The 21,883-nt window shown below is 43.5% G+C and overlaps 1 protein-coding gene across 3 annotated transcripts in view; it reads left to right on the top strand.

Annotated features, from left to right (window-relative positions):
* RSPO2 (R-spondin 2) overlaps positions 1-21,883 on the top strand; it is a 133,894-nt gene that overhangs the window by 70,259 nt on the left and 41,752 nt on the right. For 2 of the 3 annotated variants that reach the window (XM_066625786.1, XM_066625785.1), the window contains 3 exons: positions 1,349-1,537; positions 15,549-15,692; positions 17,860-18,048. In XM_066625786.1, coding sequence (XP_066481883.1) covers positions 1,349-1,537; positions 15,549-15,692; positions 17,860-18,048 — 522 coding nt within the window. The remainder of the gene's footprint in view (positions 1-1,348; positions 1,538-15,548; positions 15,693-17,859; positions 18,049-21,883) is intronic. The other variant, XM_066625788.1, reaches the window with a different exon arrangement.

The following is a 21,883-nucleotide window of genomic DNA, read 5'->3' on the forward strand; positions in this document are numbered from 1 at the left end:
ATTTTAATGTTTAGAGAAGAGAATAAATTACCTTGGTAACAATCACAGATGTGGATTTTATTCTTCCAACTCAATCCTATGCATGTCTCCTCAGAAGTAAGTCCCATTATGTTCAATGTGACTTACTCTGAGGAAATTGTGTACAGGAGGCCCCGTACCTGTGCATCCCATATCCGTGGATTCACTTATCCATGAATTGGGTCTGCAGGGCCCCTGTGTGTGCCCCCCCAGCAGTGAGGGGAGCTTTGCTTCCTTACCTCCGGGCCTTCTTAAGGTAAAAAAAAAAGTGACTTTGGTTTCACAGAGAAACCGGAAGTTATGTTTTTAATGCCTTATAAGGCATTAAACCAGAAGTCACTTTTTTTTTGACAGATATTCGCAGCCTCTGCTGGGCTCAGAGGACCTTCCGGAGGTGAGCAGAGCAGATCTCCCCTAGCGTCCGGAAGGGTGGAGGGAGGCATTTGCCTGTATCTGCAGTTTTACCTAATTGGATGTTTCACAATGGAACCCCCATAGAAACAGGGGCATGCCTGCATAGGATTGCAGCCTACTTCTGAAACTTACTTCTGAGTAGACATGCCTAAGGTTGTGCCGTTATTCATTCTAGCTACAGCAGAATAGTTAAGAATATAAACCTTTTTAAGTTGAATAATATTTAAATGGAAAGATAGATGCTTTTTATTTACCGTGCATATGAATTTTAATATGCAATACTAAATGATTGGCCAACCGTAATTGGGGCTCATGTCAACGTTTATTTATTAAAATGTTTATATTCTTTCTTTTGGTTCTGCAGTGGAACCCCCTCCCCCCTGAGGTGGCTCACAATTAAAAAAAAAGTGAAAAAAGCTCACTTTTTTTTCAAAGTTTAAAAAACTTTTTTAAAAGTTAGAACAAGCTATTCTAAAAGCAGCAGAAGTATTAAAACAAGAATGGGCAACAGGGAAAGAAAGCTGCTCGCCCCATTTGAACCCAGTTCTTATTACTGCTATACTTCCATCTGCTGGCAGAAAAGTGTTTGCGTTTGTGCTCTGTGCTTGCTACAATTAAAATGTAGTTCACTGACCTCAGTTAGCACCACCGTGGCTAATCGTCTTTTGATCTCCAGCTGCATTTAATATCATGCATCTTTATTAATAAATTTGTCCTGTTGAGCTCTACCACCCAATTCATAAAGAAATGAGGCATGCGTTGCAGAGCACATTCGAAGTGCTCATCTTCCTATCGGTCTACTGAAGGTTTCTTAATTCATTCCTTTCTGCAGTATGACTTTAAAGGGAAAATAAATAAAGCATCGTGCTCCTTTGTGGATTTTAATGCTCTCCTCATTTTCTTTTTTATTTCCCAGCTAACTATGGGCCAAATCCAATTTGCAAAGGTTGCTTGTCGTGTTCAAAGGACAACGGATGCATCAGATGTCAGCATAAGTTGTTCTTCTTTCTCCGAAGAGAAGGAATGAGGCAATATGGGGAATGCTTGAATTCCTGCCCGCCAGGGTACTACGGTCTCCGAGCTCCAGACATGAACAGATGTTCAAGTGAGTTTTCTCTGCTTTGTGTTTTTAAGTCTATAATTCATTCACCAGTGACTTAGTTTTGAAAATAATAGAGTGACGGATATAACAAAGATACTTGCGGTAGGCAGCTCCAACACATTACAAGCGTTCCTTCTTAAAGGCATCTCCAATAACTCCTATGAAATCTGCAGATTTATTATCCATGGATCTTGCTTGTTTTTCTTCCCTTGAGTTGAAGTAACATTCTGAAACAAATCTCCCCCATGGGGTTTCCGAAGGGAATGAGAAATAATTTTAATAAGTGTTCATATATTTCACCTTGTTGGCATCCTTCAGTCTAAGAAGACTCTGGTATCGCACTCTGAATAGTGTTCTGGAACAGAGTGTCCTCTCCAGTGCGCGAAGCCTGGGTAAAGTAGATATGGAGGATAGACTATTACCCATGCAGCAAATCCCCCCCTCTCCACGTTGCTGAAATGGTCCAATGGAAAGGCAGAGGCCAATATGGTTGGTTCCAGCGGCGTCGCAGGAGTTGCCAGAACATGACTGTGTTCAGCCATGAACTGCCTCAGGGACTCCGGCTCCGGATTTTGCCTCGAGGTTGACTCCTGACGCCTTTTCCATAATTGGATGTAGCCACAAGGCAGTGGAGGTTTGGGATCAGAGTTTTCCTTCTCTCAGATGAGCTGCCTTCCCAGGCTAACGAGTCCCATCTACCCGGTGGCTGTTCAGTCGCCTCTTACGACAAGTACAGCCAAACTGAGGGCCTATTCTTATCCCCAGCCCTCTGGGGACTCATATATTTATGATCTCACAATACGATCTCGCTGTCCCTCTTGGATGAAGAGATTCACTTGTTCTGGCTTTGAGGGTGCAATCTGTTAAGTGCAGCTGCTGTACAACTTCTAGTAGGAGTTTGCACCATGCTTTGGGAGTTCAAGATTTACAATGTCATTCCACCTCTCTTGGTTCCGATTCTGAGTATGTCCTCATTTTTAAAAAAATATTATTTCGAAGCAAAGAATGCAATGCTCTTTATAGAATCTCCTGTTTAACTTGGAAAAACAATAAAATGCTCTTAGGTTGCTTCCCAGGTGATTCCCCCCCCCAGTTCTGCACATCGGTGGGTCAGTTAACACAAACTTAAAACAACAACAACAACAACAAAACACTATGGTTAGTTTGGATTGCAAGTTTGGCCTGAAGCCTGCCAAGATCACTTGCTCCCCTTTGCCTCTTCTCTTCTTTTTTTTGCTCGCGTGCCATTGGCATCCTGGTTGTTTAAAGCAGGTGGTCTCCAAACCCCAGCCCGGCGGCCAGCCTCTGATCCCCTGAGGGCCTCTGGCCCAGTAGACCAAACACTACCAGGGTTGTGCTTTTGGGGTGGGGGAATGGGGGTCCATTTAAAGTGTGTGTTTTATTTCTTGGGCTGTGTTTGTCCTTGGAGAAGTCCTGGGCATTTGAGCCCATTCATTTATTCATTATTCTAAGTTCCATCTCGAATGCGTTTATTTAAATTTGTTTTTCTGGTCCTTGCCACTGTGCCAGGTATTTGACGCGGCCCTTTGGCCAAAAGGTTTAGAGACCCCTGGTCTAAAGCATGACTCCAGAGCTTGTGTGAAGCTGGGAACAATGGTTTAATTTTCACATACTTGGTTCACACACAGAGTGAAACTGAAATTAAAGCTCCTGTTTCATATGCTGGTTTATGAAATAAAATTATACCTCACTTTCCAGCATCACATGAGCCTCAGAGCCATAATTTAAACAAACCAGGATCTAAATGACATGATCTTCACCAAAGCTGATAGCATATTGTCTACTTCCTGCTATGAATGATTAAATGAAAGTGGAGTGGAACTTAAGAGCACAGTCCTATCCAACTTTCCAGTACTGATACAACCACAATGAAGCCCCAAGATAAGGTAACAAACATTCCTTTAACTTGAGGAATCCTCCGTGACTGCACCTCCACTGCAGGATGCAATACACACCCAACTGGCACAGTTCTATCAGTGCTGGAAAGTTGGATAGGACTGGGCTCTAAGTCTACTGTGTATATAATGTGATTCATCCAAACTGTCCCCTATGCAATGAATGAGCCATTACACTAGTGGGGTAGGAACGTGTGCATCCATGCTCCTTCTCCATGCAGTAGAGTGTGAATAGCATCAAACCCTGTACTTACTGTTGATCCATGCAAGTTCTCATTACCTGAAACTGGAAACAGTTTGCAAATATGGGGGGGGGGGGGCGGCAGCAACTGTATACTGCATTTCTGCCCATCAACAAGTGTACTGTAGAATTGGAATCCCAGTAAAGTAACTAGTGACCAGTCTGGCTTAGGCATGCTTTTAGCAATCTGACAATGATGTTGTAGGTGCAGGTGTGTTTTGTAGAAGTTTCCCTGTGTCTTAACTTGTAGCAAAAACCCAAGCAAGAGCTGCTGTAAATTTGAATTCAGGAGGTTCACCCCCCCCCCCCGCTTTGTGCTGACCCCTTCCTTTTTCTCAGGTAAAATATAGAACCACAGTATAGGCATGTCCTCCCCCCCATATCCGTGGGGGATCCATTCCAGCGCCCCCCCCTTCCCGGATATGTAAATCACAGATACAGGAGAACCATATCTTCACATACTGCCCCCTGCAGCCTGCCACATCCATTAACTTCATTTTAAGTGCTTACCACTGGTGCCAAGCAAAAATGTTTCTTGCTCTTACTGAACACTATCGGCACGCAAGCTTATAGCAGGGTGTGCAGGCAGGCAACCTGAACTCTTGAAGTGCCTTATTGAATGCTAACAGGAAGCAGGAAGCTAACTGCATTCAGGCTGCCTGCCTGCGCATTCTGCTATAAGCTTGCATGCTTATAGTGTTCAGTGCAAGCAAGAAACATTTTCACTTGGTGCCATGTAAAGTAGTGTTTCTCAAACTGTGGGTTGGGACCCACGAGGTGGGTCGCAAGCCAATTTCAGATGGGTCCCATTCATTTCAATATTTTATTTTTAATACATTAGACTTGATGCTACCACAGTATGTGGCTGCATTTGAGGAAATGTTACAGATCTGTACTTTTAACAGGCTACCATGTATAAGCTTTTAACAATGGTAGTGAATGGGACTTGCTTCTGGGTAAGTGTGGGTAGGATTGCAGCCTAAGATTGTTAATTTTCCTGCTTGATAATGTCACTTCCAGTCATGACATCACTTCCAGTGGGTCCCGACAGATTCTCAATCTAAAAAGTGAGTCCTGGTGCTAAACGTGTGACAACTGCTGACATAAATGACCCTATGGGATGAGGATGGGGAGGTTAGAGAACAACAAGACAAAGGCAGGGTAGGAGAAGAAATTGGGAAAGGTAGGGTGATGGAATGTGATAGACGGTTTGGCACAATGAGAGGATGCGGGGACAAAGGAGCGAATAAGCAGCCCATCCTGGGGCATTCTGTGTATAAATGCTTTTATGCGAATGCCCGAAGTCTACGAGCAAAGGTGGGAGAACTGGAATGTCTGGTGACAAGGGAAAATATTGACATAGTGGGCATAACGGAAACCTGGTGGAATGCGGAGAATCAGTGGGATACCGCAATCCCGGGCTATAAACTCTACAGGAGGGACAGGCAGGGGCGTGTTGGAGGTGGGGTGGCCCTTTATGTTAAGGAAGGGATAGAATCCAGCAAAGTAGAGATTGAAGGTGGGTCCGACTCCACCGTAGAATCTCTGTGGGTTAAATTACCAGGCTTGTGCAGCGATGTAATACTGGGGGTGTGCTATCGTCCTCCAGACCAGAAATCTGATGGGGACCTTGAAATAAGGAAACAGATCAGGGAGGTGACAAGGAAGGACAGGGTTGTAATCATGGGGGACTTCAATTATCCTCATATTGACTGGGTCAATTTGTGTTCTGGTCACGATAAGGAAACCGGATTTCTTGACGTGCTAAATGACTGTGGCTTAGATCAGCTAGTCACGGAGCCCACCAGAGGACAGGTGACTCTGGATTTAATTTTGTGCAGTACGCAGGACCTGGTTAGAGATGTAAACGTTACTGAGCCAGTGGGGAACAGTGATCATGCTGCGATCCGTTTTGACGTGCACGTTGGGGGAAGAATACCAGGCAAATCTCTAACAAAAACCCTTGACTTCCGACGGGCGGACTTCCCTCAAATGAGGAGGCTGGTTAGGAGGAGGTTGAAAGGGAGGGTAAAAAGAGTCCAGTCTCTCCAGAGTGCATGGAGGCTGCTTAAAACAACAGTAATAGAGGCCCAGCAGAGGTGTATACCGCAAAGAAAGAAGGGTTCCACTAAATCCAGGAGGGTGCCCGCATGGCTAACCAGCCAAGTTAGAGAGGCTGTGAAGGGCAAGGAAGCTTCCTTCCGTAAATGGAAGTCTTGCCCTAATGAAGAGAATAAAAAGGAACATAAACTGTGGCAAAAGAAATGTAAGAAGGTGATAGGGGAGGCCAAGCGAGACTATGAGGAACGCATGGCCAGCAACATTAAGGGGAATAATAAAAGCTTCTTCAAATATGTTAGAAGCAGGAAACCCGCCAGAGAAGCGGTTGGCCCTCTGGATGGTGAGGGAGGGAAAGGGGAGATAAAAGGAGACTTAGAGATGGCAGAGAAATTAAATGAGTTCTTTGCATCTGTCTTCACGGCAGAAGACCTCGGGCAGATACCGCTGCCCGAACGGCCCCTCCTAACCGAGGAGTTAAGTAAGATAGAGGTTAAAAGAGAAGATGTTTCAGACCTCATTGATAAATTAAAGATCAATAAGTCACCGGGCCCTGATGGCATCCACCCAAGGGTTATTAAGGAATTGAAGAATGAAGTTGCAGATCTCTTGACTAAGGTATGCAACTTGTCCCTCAAAACGGCCACGGTACCAGAAGATTGGAGGATAGCAAATGTCCCGCCTATTTTTAAAAAGGGAAAGAGGGGGGACCCGGGAAACTATAGGCCGGTCAGCCTAACATCCATACCAGGTAAGATGGTGGAATGCCTCATCAAAGATAGGATCTCAAAACACATAGACAAACAGGCCTTGCTGAGGGAGAGTCAGCATGGCTTCTGTAAGGGTAAGTCTTGCCTCACCAACCTTATAGAATTCTTTGAAAAGGTCAGCAGGCATGTGGATGCGGGAGAACCCGTGGACATTATATATCTGGACTTTCAGAAGGCGTTTGACACGGTCCCTCACCAAAGGCTACTGAAAAAACTCCACAGTCAGGGAATTAGAGGACAGGTCCTCTCGTGGATTGAGAACTGGTTGGAGGCCAGGAAGCAGAGAGTGGGTGTCAATGGGCAATTTTCACAATGGAGAGAGGTGAAAAGCGGTGTGCCCCAAGGATCTGTCCTGGGACCGGTGCTTTTCAACCTCTTCATAAATGACCTGGAGACAGGGTTGAGCAGTGAAGTGGCTAAGTTTGCAGACGACACCAAACTTTTCCGAGTGGTAAAGACCAGAAATGATTGTGAGGAGCTCCAGAAGGATCTCTCCAGACTGGCAGAATGGGCAGCAAAATGGCAGATGTGCTTCAATGTCAGTAAGTGTAAAGTCATGCACATTGGGGCAAAAAATCAAAACTTTAGATATAGGCTGATGGGTTCTGAGCTGTCTGTGACAGATCAGGAGAGAGATCTTGGGGTGGTGGTGGACAGGTCGATGAAAGTGTCGACCCAATGTGCGGCGGCAGTGAAGAAGGCCAATTCTATGCTTGGGATCATTAGGAAGGGTATTGAGAACAAAACGGTTAGTATTATAATGCCGTTGTACAAATCGATGGTAAGGCCACACCTGGAGTATTGTGTCCAGTTCTGGTCGCCGCATCTCAAAAAAGACATAGTGGAAATGGAAAAGGTGCAAAAGAGAGCGACTAAGATGATTACGGGGCTGGGGCACCTTCCTTATGAGGAAAGGCTACGGCGTTAGGGCCTCTTCAGCCTAGAAAAGAGACGCTTGAGGGGGGACATGATTGAGACATACAAAATTATGCAGGGGATGGACAGAGTGGATAGGGAGATGCTCTTTACACTCTCACATAATACCAGAACCAGGGGACATCCACTAAAATTGAGTGTTGGGCGGGTTAGGACAGGCAAAAGAAAATATTTCTTTACTCAGCGCGTGGTCGGTCTGTGGAACTCCTTGCCACAGGATGTGGTGCTGGCGTCTAGCCTAGACGCCTTTAAAAGGGGATTGGACGAGTTTCTGGAGGAAAAATCCATTATGGGGTACAAGCCATGATGTGTATGCGCAACCTCCTGATTTTAGGAATGGGCTAAGTCAGAATGCCAGATGTAGGGGAGAGCACCAGGATGAGGTCTCTTGTGATCTGGTGTGCTCCCTGGGGCATTTGGTGGGCCGCTGTGAGATACAGGAAGCTGGACTAGATGGGCCTATGGCCTGATCCAGTGGGGCTGTTCTTATGTTCTTAAATGAAATTAATGGACTCAGAGGGGCCTCACGGGGTGTGGAGACCCAGATCAGCGGATATGGGAAGGTTGCCTGTACTGATAAAATAATTAACATCCTGTGAGGAGGAGTAACTACTTTGAACTTTGGTTCTAACATATGTAATTGCCATGTTGCCTGTTTTTACTAAATTCTCTGTATTTGTTTGAAAGCAGTATTCTTAACTTTGTGTTCTTGAGTGTTGCTGTACATTGCTTAATATTTACCATGTGGCAAGATGAAAATGATCCCAGCATCTATATTTCATTGGTGAAGCATGTTGGGATCTTGGCCTCAGGTTTTCATGCTTTAACTGTGATGTCAGGAACCCTTCCCATTTTTCAACCTTTTCCGTAGTGTTTGATTTCACTTGCTAGGCCTGTTTTCCGTTATCGTTTGCTCATGTTTGTGGAAATAGTGTGTTTTGGAGAAAAGATGCGTTCAAATGGCAGCACAAGTTGGCATAAAGCTTTAACAGTTTTATCAGTTGCTGCAGGGTGCGTGTGTGCGTGTGTGCGTGTGTGTGTGTGTGTGTGTAAAATACCTTAATAAAACCATTTGTGCTGCATTTGTTACTGTAATTTTCCCCTAGCCTTGTGAATATTCGGTGGACGTAGTTCCCATTGATTTCAGTGTGACTTATCTCCATGTAACATGTGTGAGAATTCAGGGCCCAATCCTATTCAATTTTCCAGTGCTGTTGCAGCATGCCAATGGGGCATGCACTACATCCTGCTATGGGGAGGTGGTTGCAGAGACCTCCTCAAGGTATGGGAACATTTGTTCCCTTACCTTGGGGCTGCATTGTGGCTGCACCGGTGCTAGAAAGTTGGTTAGGATTGGGCCCTGGGGCCTAACTTTTGAAGCGAAAACTTAAGAACAAGCTTAAGTTTTTGCCTAGATTTGGGAAAATGTAAGTTCTGATTGCCTGATGGTATGTTGGTACACCAGGCCATCTGAGAACAACTTGATATGTGTCTGAATTCCAATTTGTTCAGACAGGGAATCAAATCAGCATCAGTAGTTTTCTAAGACTGGATTAGCTCCTTTTTGTTACCCGACCCCTGTTGAGATAGTAGCTGCACTGTTGATTTTCTGACCATCTGTCATGGTGGCTCTATAGCAGCACAGCAGCTTCCTCTGTTGGTACAAAGAGTAAGGCCGCAATCCTGCACATGCTTAGCTGGTAGTAAATCCCAGGATACATACTTTTGAGTAGACACACATAACACTGCTGGTTCATCCATGCAGGTTGCATCAGCGGCAGATTGCTAGGGTTCTGGGAGGGTGAATTAGGGGTGTCTTTCACCACGAGTCTTCTGTTGCTGCCTCCATCCAATCTGCTGCCAAGGTAAACCACAGTGATCTGTTTCCTTCTTGCTTGGGCAAGAAGCACTTAACTCCCCTCCTTGCTGAGGTCCTCATGTGCTGCTGCAAAACCTGGAAGTGTGGGACTTCTAGCTTTCGCAGCAGTGTGTGAGGACATGGCAAGGTTTTTTTTGTTTTGTAGTGTGGAGCCAGCAGACCTGAGGCAGCATCAGGCAGCAGTCTTGGTTGCGGTGCCCAAGCACATATAGGATTGTGTTGTAAGGTGCATGGGTCCTGCCGAAATCACAAGACTTTCTTTAAAAAAAGGGAGGGCTGTCTCATTCACCCTTTCAGATATTCTATATGAAAATTCCTCAGACAGATTCTCTTTTGCTTTTTATGGTAGATAAAGAAGATAATTCCAGTGTTATCTGTCAACACAAGAAATTCCAGCATACTACCTGGAATTTAAACCACCACCACCAGAGAGCTATTTTGCCACTACAGCTGGTGCAAATCGCACTAACTGTTTTTCTTGACCAAGACATCCAAGTCAGTCTCTGATTATTGCACATTGTCTTATTAACTTTCTGGCTTTTTCTTTTTGTGTCTGTTTTAGATACTGCAAGTTATGCAGAACTCAGGCGGCTATCTCTTGTGGGTTGTCAAAGCAGCATTAGATAAATACACAAATAATAGCATTAAATTATTCTTTCCTGATTTTGGATGCCCCTTCTGACTGATTTTTTTTTTCTTTTTGGTCTGTTTCTCCGACAATGTTTTCTCGGTTTAAAAATAGTTCTGGCTCAATACTGGTTGTCACCATGTGCGTAGGCAAATTCAGTTTAAATTCGTTTTAAAATGCCTGCCCGGGAAATGTATTTGAACACAACAAATCTTCAACATTTCTTTGTCATGGAACAGTTCTTCATTTGCACTAGGGAAGTGCTAGAACCTATATCTCTAGGAAAAACATTGACGTAGATTTAAAAGCATCACCCTTGCCCAGCATAGAACTGTAAGGGCCCAATACTATCCAACTTTCCAGCACCAGTGCAGCTGTAATGCAGCCCCAAGGTAAGGGAACAAATGTTTCCATACTTTGAGGAGGCCTCTGTGACTCCCTCCCCACCACTGGATGCAGTGCACGCCCCATTGGCGCAGCTGCACCAGAACTGGAAAATTGGATAGGATTGGGCCCATAATGTGACACAGGCAAGTGCACCAGCTCCAGAATTCTGAAAAAAAACAACGGTGCATTTAGAAACTAATTTTCTTTGCTAGCTACGTATAATTTGGGCATCTGAAATTTGCACAGTTGTTTTGATTTGTTACTTCCTAGGTACAGTGTAGTGGGTAACTGAGCAGTTCCCAATCTTAACGGGACAACAACCCACCTCATTTGCTGGTCGGTCATGATACTTCTTGTGGTGTCAGTGAGGCTTCTTCTGGGTTCTGAGCTAGGTTGGCCACCCATTCTACTGGCTGCCACAGGCCTCAGAAATGACCCACAGAACCCTCTGAAAGCCACTCCCAGTTTGCCTCCAAAAACCAGAAGTTGTCTCTGAAAACTGGAAGTGGCTTTTGTAGATTTCTGTGGGCCATTCTGACGTCCATAGAGGCCAGTAGAGTGGATTGCTGGCCTGGCACAATCCAGAAGGGGTTTACAGGGCCACCTAATGCTTCTGGGAATGGCTCCAAAATCCATTTCGACACAAGGGCAGGCAGGAGGACCCAACCCACGACCCACCTTGCATGCGACACACACTTTGGGAAAGGCTGAGGCAACTTCATCTCTCGAGCTGTGTACCTAATTTCTTGCTAGGTTGAAGGAAGCAAATTACCCTCCTATGCAAAATTACCCTTTACTTGATAAAGGTGTTGTAGGTGATTTGATCCAAGGCAATGGCAGACTTAATAGAGCAGATCTTTCTATGGGAAGCTACCTCAAGTGGAAGTATCTGACCAGTCCAGATAATGGAAAGGGAGGTCAGCAATACCTACCCTGTTCCAGTGCTTTCCACAGACTTGAAGGTTTGAAGTGTAATGCTAGGCTCCCATTAGGAACAGTACTGCTGTTGTTAAATGCCAGGGCAGTTCACAGGAAAGCATTTGTGATCCAGGCCTTGAATGTAGGGTGTGGGCCATATCTCAGTGGCACAAAACCTATTTTGCATGCCTTAGGCCCCAGGTTCAGTCCCTGACATCTCCTAACATGGGTAGAAATGTCTCTTTACTGGAAACCCTGGTCAGTGTTGCCAGTCATAGTCAGTTTAGTCAAAACCGAGCTAGATGACTAGTAGCAGCTTCATGTGTTTATACTGGAGAAACAGACCACCCTGGCTTGTATTACTGAGATATGGGTAGACAAGCTGGGGTTTGTGAGTATATGTTAGCACCAACATGATGGTGCTACTCCAAGTAACTCCAAGGCTGACATACACACACAAACCCCAGTTTGTCCATCCAAACCTCAGTAATACAAGCCAGGGTGGTCTGATGGGCTTGATGGACGAAGGGAAGGTTGCAGTGGTCCATAAAACTTTAACTTCTCTCTAGGCTTTCTGTCAAGTTTAGCATTGAGTTTGATGGTACTTTTTCTTGAGCAAACTGGACAGAATAGGGGTCCTGTAGGTGTTCTGACCTCCCTACCTCCCAAGTCTCCCTTTCTGAATTCACAGAGGTGGTCTCAAATCCAGAGTTGCTGGTCACCCTCTGATGTTACCTCAATGGAGACAACTTGGCATGACAATCAGGGGGCTATCTCACTATGTCCTTGGCCCAATCCACATAACAGGTTATGTTCTGGATCTGATGTTTTAGTTTTGGACAGAAGGATGATGAATGAGTTGTGCAGAATTTCTGTGTGATTTCCATCTCATCTAGATGAAGTTCGACCAGATGAAGACTGGTGGAGCTGAGAGTTTATTGACTATTCTGAATGGGGGGGGGGGCTTTATGGTTGACAAGAACCATGGCTTTATGGTTCTAACAAGGCTCTTGTTGCTCTTTGGGTTTTTGAAATGTCTTTGGTGGTAGACACATTGTACACACACACACTAGCTATCATCTATTCTCTCTGGACATTGCACAGTCAGTTTACTGGTTCTCTAAGAAGCTGAGGCAATGAAGTAGTTGGGATAATAGCTAGAGCAGCGATTTTCAGTCACTGTGCCAGGGCACATTGGTGTGCCAGGAATGGTCTGCAGGTGTGCTGCAGGAGTATGGGGGTGGCTCATATAATAGTAGGGCCACTGGGGGATGTGAGCCTCCAGCCGGCAGTGTGATGTGCTTTGTCAATAGTAAAAAAAAAAACAACAAAAACTGATGATGTGTCTTGATAATGTTAGTACTTTCTCAATGTGGCATGAAATGAAAAAGGTTGAAAACTGCTGAGCTAGAGTATACATGGAGGAAATCTTGAAGTGGAACCAGGGAGTCGTAGAAGGAACGGTACCCATTGCCAGAGTCGTCTCAGAACCCCAGAGAGTGACCAGGACATTGACCGAAGCGCAGGCCATGCTATGTGGAGAGCTCGATCAAAGCTTGGCATTCAGATGCACTTGCCTACCATGAGAAGTTGAAAATAACTTTTGCAGCCATAAAAAAATCTTAATTCCAACATTTGTGATACAAAGAGCAGTTGGCATTTCCCAAGATGTAATGATAAGCATTCCTGGGATGAGGAATCATCCAAACATAAGAGAGTGACTGCCAGGAAAGGCAAAAACAAAAGATATGTGGACTATCTCACTATGATCTAGGGCCAAGAAACTTAAAGTTAAGATTTCTCAGTGGGAAGCGCCATCTGTATTCTCTGTGCAGTTTTGATGGTAAGGTATTTTGGATAAGACTCCCTCAAGACTGAGTGGAAAGAGAGAGGTAACAAAATGAAGCTTTTGTACTTTAACTCGTGTCTAAAAATTTTCAAGCAAAATATTTCCAATGTGCGCTCTCTTTTATAAAGCAACCCATGAGAAAAAATCAGCTTTAGATATGTTGCTGCTTTGAATATTATGTTCATATATATTGTTCTTTGAATATTGTGTTCTGCTTTGAATATTGTGTTCAGTTGAACACTGAAAGAAACCCTATAGCTATATCCCTCATCCCCAATGATGTGAATGTACAAAACTAAGGCCCAATTCTATCCAATGTTCTTGTACCGATGCAACCTCAAAGTAAGGGAACAAACATTCCCTTACTTTGAGGAGGTCTCTGACTGCCCCTGCCACCAGAAGATGCAGTGTGCACCCCATTGGCACACCTGCCTCTGTGCTGGAAGTTGGATAGGGTTGAACCTCAAGCCATGTATTGACCCTCTGGGCTTTCCCGGGCCTCCCAATGCCTTATAAGGCATTAAAAGTGCCAGTTTCATGGAAAAACTGGAAGTTTTTTTTTTTAGTTCTAGGGCTCAGTTTCAGTCTGCAGAGCTCCCCTTGCCTCTGGAGGGGGTGCGCATAGGAGTCCCGCATGGACCGGATCCTCAGATAACATAATCTGTTGATACGGGGCCCCCATATATGCTAAAAGCAGCAAAAAGAAAGCAATATGTTGGTTTTCCAATATACAGCGAGAGCAAGTATTTGGCTGGTATTTTAACTTGTCAGTTGCAGTACAGCAAAGGGATAGCGTAGCCTGACTCCTGATAATCTAAGATACAACTAATGTCGAGGCTTCATGTTTTTCTCTCATATTGTTTTCTTAGGCTTTTAAGAAACAATAGACACCTACTGAAGAATTTCAGGGACAGGGAAACACCCAACATGATATCACATCGTTGGGTAAATGTTTCTAGACGCTATGTAAAGTTTGAGGAACAGAAAGCATCATATCTTAATCTCTAGACTTTACTAAGTACAGTCAATTCTTGTTATTCGCTAGGGTTAAGTTACGGAAAAACCTAGTGGATACTGAATTAGCAGATACCAAATCATTGGGGAAAATGGGGAAAAAGGGGTTAGGTTCCAGAGGACCCTCTTCGCCATACATCCTCTGAACATTATGAACCTGAATCTTAACTGGAAGTCTATGTGGATGGGTGATAGTGAGGGCTCATCAATTTCTCCATCTTCTTTTGCTTCGTCCTGCGTTCTGGATATCTCTTGATGCATTGAAGGATGTGGCAATGGTGATGGCCGTTCTCTGTGCTGGCTATCCCTCGACTCGTTGAAGGTTGCTGGCTCAACCATGAGGCCTCGGGGTTCAGCAATGGGAAGGGGGTTGTTTCACCTACTCCTCCACCTGTCTCTTGGTTCCTTCCCTGGGCTTGTCCCAACCCCAGAGCAGCACTCAAGTAGCCTTCCAGAGACCTCTGATCATCACTAGGGTTGTGAAGGTTCAGCTGGAATCCCCAAGATGGTGGGGCAAGTCTGGAAGTGGGCACAAATTTGTCTGACAATTCTCCATGGGCCAATACCAGTGTGCATTTGATGTGGAAAATTGATCCAATCCAGACAACTTTCTAAAAAATGAGAAGTATAATTGGCTGGATGTGATTACCACAACCCTATCCCCTGTCAGCTGTATACTGTATAGGCCAGTGTTTCTCAAACTGTGGGTTGGGACCCACTAGGTGGGTCGTGAGCCAATTTCAGTTGGGTCCCCATTCATTTCAATATTTTTAATATATTAGACTTGATGCTGCCGTGGTATGTGACTGCATTTGGGGAAATGTTACAGAACTGTACTTTGAACAGTCTACTCTTTATATGCTTTTAGTAATGATAGCCAGTGGGACTTACTTCTGAGTAAATGTGGGTAGGATTGGAGCCTAGGATTGTGAAAATTTTTCCTGCTTGATGATGTCACTTCCAGTCATGACATCACTTCCGGTGGGTCCTGACAGATTCTCATTCTAAAAAGTGGGTCCTGGTGCTAAATGTGTGAGAACCACTGGTATAGGCATCTTCCTCTTCCCCCTGCAGAGCACCAACGTTGCCTTCTGCTTGTGAGGAGGCCACTGTGTCTTCTTCTCTTCCTCCTGCAACCCCTCTCACGCCCACCTGCCTGCTCATTGCTGCCCGAGCCCTCCATACCCCAAGTGCACTAGCACAGCATTAGCGGATTAATGAGAAAGAGAGGTAGGTGTCTATTCTGCCCCTCACAGATAAGTGAATTTGCATGTAAAGGGAACTGACTGTATCGAGTCCTGCTCCAGTGTTTGCTATGTGTTGCTTGATGAGTTTACAAAATTCAAAAATTTGTGATTTTCTTTCTTTCTATCTTTCTATCTTTCTATCTTTCTTTTGTTTTTTTCTCCCTTCCTTAGGATGCAGAATAGAGAACTGCGATTCTTGCTTTAGCCGAGACTTTTGCACCAAGTGCAAGCCTGGCTTTTATCTCTACAGAGGCCGTTGCTTTGGAGAATGCCCTGATGGCTTTGCTCCCCTAGAAGAAACTATGGAGTGTGTGGGTGAGTGGTTAATTAAGACCTTCTCTTGTATTACAGTACCTGCATGATGTTAAAGGGCCTGCTTAAGTTCCCCCCCTCATTTGGATGGATTAGGTTGAACGATCCATTTGCATGCAGTTCAACCATAGGTTGGCATCCGAGGTTGACTGGCCTGAGACCTGCACTCACCCACATGGTGAGGCTGAACCCTGAACTCTCAGTGCTGGCAGTAGCACCCAATGTGCCATCAGGGGGCAGGTGAGAGGCATTATGGGGGTCGTAGTGCAGGATTTTGCTGACAATCCTCAGCAACCCTATATTGAGTTCCACTGTTCCAATTTTCTGGTACCTGTTCCTGATAAATAGCATCCATGTTTTGTCTTTTTGCCATTGTGGGAGATTTTAGAGATTCCCTGTGTAGAGAAGGGAATTTCAGCAGGTGCAGCTACACAATTGTTAAAAGTCCAGGAGCCCTAAGTTGAAAGGTTGTCCACCCCTGTGTTACTGGGAATATTTGCACACTGGAGTCCTTTAGGATTCCACTCTTTTGAGTCACTAATTTGTATCACAGGTGGTGGTGGGTGGGGACAGATGCATCATGGCTTCAACGTACATATATACAAACATAGATTTCCATTCCATAACTGTTCCTTCCTATCCAACTTTAATATAAAATAAGCAAAGATGAGCCCATTTCCCAAAGGTGGGGGAAGTAGACTGCTTGAGCAGTGAGATGCTCCAGTTACAAAAAAGGGTCTCTATCTTTTTCTGGGAAATATTGGAGAGTTTATATTAGTGCTGTGGTTTTCTTTGTTTTGTTTTTTTATTTTTACATAAAAGAATTCTCTTGCTGTCCAAACCTGTCTGGATGTCAAGAGAGGTCTTCAAGTTCACACATTACATCACTGCATAAAACCTTTGGCTAGTGCTGGTGCATAATCTAGATGCAAACTGCTAATGTGCTATAATAAGGTTAGAGCAATGCAATTTATCTTACCATTAATAAATCTAGAGTAATGGTTCCTGGGGAAATCTCTGATTCTGAAACCTGATGGCTTTTCTCCAAGTAAATCATAAAGGATGCTCTGAAGCCCTCCTGTACTTAGTTGCTTTGATTTTCCTTGTGCACATGGAAAACCAGCATGGATGATGTGAAAACCATATTTATTTATTTTTAAGTAGGCTGTTTAGTGACAGTATCACTAATTTTGAACTCTTCAGGGCAGGGACCTATTCCCTTATAAACTGCAAAATGCCATATAATCATCCTTGCATTTTCTGGTAATCCCAAGTGAAAGACTATTGTATGGTTTTCTGAAACTCATCTACCCCTCAGTGTTGAGTAGATACTTTTAAATGCTGCCTCTGAATTGTAGTGGTAACTGTCCTTTGACTCCTGATTTTCTTGTTATTTTCTTGTTAAATTATGTTATTTGCTGTGGTGCTGCCCCTGGCTTAGATGGCTTGAAATGTACAGTAATTGGATATATTTATTGAGGATGGGTCTACCAGTGACTATGGAACCTATAGGTTTGAAAGCAACATTTTTTTTGAATATAGAAAATACCAGTTGATGGAGAGGCAAACAGCTAGAGAGATTTGTTGCCATCATGCAACTGTGGCTGGAAGTCCAGTTGTGGACTCTTGGAAGCATCAGGGCTAGCCAATAGTGGAAACAAGATACTGGACTAGATGGACCCCTGGGCTGATTCAGCAAGGCTCTGGTGTTCCTTTGCTCTAAGCCTGCTATTTCTCCACCAGACCAGAGATTTACTTGATTTAAAGGAATTGGCATGCCACCCAAAAGCAACTGGCTTTGGATGGAAAGGATGAAAATAACAGCAAAGAATAAAAAGAAGAGTTCATTGCATAATAGGGGTTTTATTCCCTCCTCGACATATTTCAGAGAGAGATTCTTCCTTTCATTTGGTGGTGGTGGTGCTAAATAGGGTTAACCTGTGGTTAGCCCTAAATAGGTGGGGGCTAAACAGGGTTAACCTGTGGAAATTTCCTTCTACTGCAATAAAACCATGTCTTACATTTGACTAACTAGTAAACTGCCACTTCTGGATTTCTTTCTTTCTTTTCTTTTTTTTAATATAATTTTGGAGGAGCTAAAAGCAAAGAAGCCAAAGACAGGGGCCGCTAACATGTTATGTGTTGTGTGTGTCTGTTTTGATTTCCTCAGAAGGCTGCGAAGTGGGTCCGTGGAGTGAATGGGGCGCTTGCAGCAGAAATAACAAGACATGTGGATTTAAGTGGGGTTTGGAAACGAGAACAAGACAAATTGTGAAAAAGCCAGCAAAGGACACAATACCGTGCCCAACAATTGCAGAATCCAGAAGATGTAAAATGGCCCTGAGGCACTGTCCGGGAGGTAAGGATTCAGAATGCCAAAACAATATTTATGAGCTCTTTCCCTGACTAAAGCCTTGCTTGTTTAACTCAGAGTGTTTTTCAAGTCTCAGAGAAGCCATCCAAGTCTTACACCACCTTGTTCACTAGCGCAAAGTGCTAGAAGCACAGCCTCAGTTGTGTTGTGTTGCTGTGCATTGATGGGATTCATTCTGCTGTACAGCATTTTGTTCAGTACACTGTAAGATAAGATTCATCTCCTGAACCACATAATACTTATGAGCGACTCCAGAGAATCCTGTTGATTCTGATTGATGCAGAAGCTGGGTCAACAGAAACAGCTTTTTGATGCATGTGTGCAGAAGAGCACATGAGTTGCAAGAGGTCATGGGGAAGAGCGTATGCTTTGTGCTCAGGCTCAACTTCCAGATATTTGTTTGTTTCTATTTCTGTCCTATCTTTTCACCCAAAATATTCTCAAGGCAGCTAACAAATACAAAAATAAAAGATCGGGAAAGATCTCCACTTAAAACCATGAAGAGCTGCTGACAGAGTAGGCAAGATTAGATGGATCAAGCATCTGATTTGGCATAAGCAGCTTCATATGTAGACCTTTGGCATATAGCTGCACACTTCTGATTTTTGGCCCACATGTGCTTCAGACTAAATCATTCCCAATGTTTGCTGCCCTCTGTGGAAAAATGGTCAGGCTGCAATCCTATGTATGTTTACCTGGGAACATGTCCCACAGACCTCACTGGTTACTTCGCAATATACATGCATAGGGTAGCACTCCAATAATATGATTGCATTATGTTTATTTTAGGAAAGTAGCAACTTCCTGATATCATACATTTTCTGGTGAACCTTTTTAACTATAGAGGAAAAACAGGAAGTAGTAAGGGAAGTGGTATTCATTGATTTTAAAAACTCAAATCTCCATAAATATCTGTTAAAAATGATGAGAAAAACCTCCCTTCCTAATGTTATTAGTCTATAAACTCACAGCAACATGTGGGATAAGTATTAGATTATATAACCAAAGACAGTCCTAGATTGTGATGGATTAAACTGAGAACAGGAAACGAGGATATTTTTGGTGGGGCAGGGTCAAATGCGTGTGCTTTCTGACATATGCTTTCTATTTCTGTTCATTTTGTTTACATTTCATTTTGCTATTTATATGCTCTACCGTTACACACAATGATAACCATAGAAGCCGCTTTTGCAGACCTCATGCCAGAGGAATTGAATCTTGTTTGCTTGGTGTTGGTATCCATACATAATATAGATTGAAATGTTTATCTGTCAGTGTGGTTTTGTAGGAACTATCAATCTGTGTACTTCTTTCCTTTTTAGGCATGGTAAAACAGCTACATGTGCAATGACTGGTTGTCGTTGTTCTTCCTACGGCATTGAGGGCGATCTCTTGAAAGGCCATGATATGCATAGGGCAGTGGGCAGGAAAGAATGGCAGGCAGCACCAGAAGCAAAACAAAGAAAGAGTTGAACTGTAAGCTGGTGTTGGAAGACTGCAATTAATTTCATGAAGAATGCTTAATGCATCTCTTTTTCTTTTGCTCTTTCACTGTATTGCAGTGGCCAAACCAAAACTTGTTGCTGGGCTATCCTAAGGAGTCCCTGTTAAAGACCCCTTTTCCTTCTCAGTGAAACCTACAAGCAAGTTTCCTTCTTCCATTTCCAGCCTTGTCTCACCACCTGTCCACCTACTTAGCTAGCTGTTTTGTCTATCCTTTTCATGTTTCCAGAAAACCAAGTTCATTTCAAGCAAGGGAAGGTAAAACTGTGGTGTTTATGAAGGCCATTGCATAATGGTGCCTCCATGTAATTCTAGTTCACACGCCTGAAATGGTGAGGTGGAAGTAGAGAGATTGATGAACTAAAAGCATGAACAGCAGTGAGGCTCCCATCAGAGGTCTGGATTTGAATCAGGAGTTGCTTGTTTCTTTTTTTCCCCTATAAGAATTTTGAGGTTGCCGTTTTAAGCATGCTTGCTAGGGTGTAAATTCCACTGAACTTGATGGAACTTATTTCTACCCCTAGAACTGCACCAAGTGTGTCTTAATAGGAGTTTCAGTGTTGCAAGTTGAAGTACTGCTTTGTGTTTTGGAGGTGTCTCAGTTATGCTCTTGATAATTTTTCTTATACCTCTTTGTATGGCTATAACAGTTCCTAGGAGAAGGGAGAGAGATTGAGGCTGCAGTCCTGTCCACTTACCTGGGAGTAAGCCCATTGACTATAATGGGACTTCCTTCTTTGTAGCCATGTATAGGCTTGGCTCTGGGATAATATAGATATAAGGAGCTGGCATATACCAAGTTATGCCAATACCTCAGGCAGAGCCTCCTCTCACTCATCTTCCAGTATTAGGCTATTCCTAGTGTTCTAGTGAGGGGGACTTGCCCATCTCCCAAGGCAGAAATGACACATAATTTAATGAATCTTTCAGTTTTGGATTTTTGCCTACCCCCTCACCCCGCCTGCTCAAATTTTATGGCAATGATCTTTTTCATCCCATTTCTCATACTGAGGTCCCCTGGGTTCTGCAATACTTTATCCCTTTTCCCCTACAGCAGTTTCCAACCTTTTAATATTTCTAGGCTGTCCTCACATTCCCCTTATTAATCACTGTGGTGCTAAACCGTACTTTTATTACTACTAAATCTTTCATCAGAAGCTATTCCCTTAAGCTTCACATTTAACTTTTGTGACTCTTCTAGCAATGCCTTGGTGTAAGCCCATAGTGTTCTAGCAGTGATTACTTTGGCATTCTTCATTTTTGGAAAATAATGTCTAACTACTGAAGACAGAGGAGCAGATGGGATAAATATTCACCACAAGTTCCAAAGCATCAAGATGGGGGAATCCAGTGATGAGTTTGCAAGGAGAAAAGAATGTTGTGAGGACAATTTCTTGGATCTCTATGAAGTAAGAGGGATGAGCAGGATATGTAACTGACTTCTTTACACTCTCAGAACACTTTCTTCAAAATTTATAACCAATATAGGATGGTGACTTTTTTGGCAGTAAAACCCAAACTGTAGAAATGTTAAGTGCCTCTGACTTCTTCAACTTGGGGGTCCAAAGAAGTTCCCCTCTCAAAAATGAAGCAACAGAATAGAAGATTATTGTATTTATACTGTTAAATACTGTTAATTTCATATAATGTACAGTATAAATACTGTTAATAAATAATAATAATATTTTAACTGCAAATTTAGAATGGAAGGCATGGGGTCGGGGGGGGGCAGAAAAGAGCCAATGGGTTTTCTTGTCTTGCGCTACTATTTTTATTACCCACTTAAGTGGTAAATGAAACACCAACATCTGTTCAGAATGAGGGCCTCCAGCCTTGTACATATCTGCACATCTAGAAGGATGAATGTATATAGTTACTAGATACAGCAGACATCAAGGCTAAGAAGATAAGAGGTGAGATGATTTAATCATAAAGATATCTTTGCTTGTAGACTTTGTTGTGTACCTGCTATCTGGGATGGCATTTGAATGAATGGTGCTGATATCACAGCATACCCTCAACCCTCATTTCCCTTCCAGTGGCTGTGCTGTTTTTCAACATATTTTATTCGTTGGTGTCTGATAGTGTTTTACTGCAGTAGCACAATCTTCATGAATGTTGAGTCATCACTGTGGCTCAGTTAATGTGACAAATGTGACAAATAAAATAATGGATCTACGCACAGTTACTTCTTAGTAACAGTTCTCACAATTAACATGATGGAATCCAAAGTCATCTTTTGAATCCAGATATGCGATATAGAAGCAGGAAAAACTTCAGTCCTTCAGGCAGATCTTTTGATTAGATGATTCATTAA

Source organism: Tiliqua scincoides, chromosome 4 (assembly GCF_035046505.1).
Source record: "Tiliqua scincoides isolate rTilSci1 chromosome 4, rTilSci1.hap2, whole genome shotgun sequence".
NCBI lineage: Eukaryota > Metazoa > Chordata > Lepidosauria > Squamata > Scincidae > Tiliqua > Tiliqua scincoides.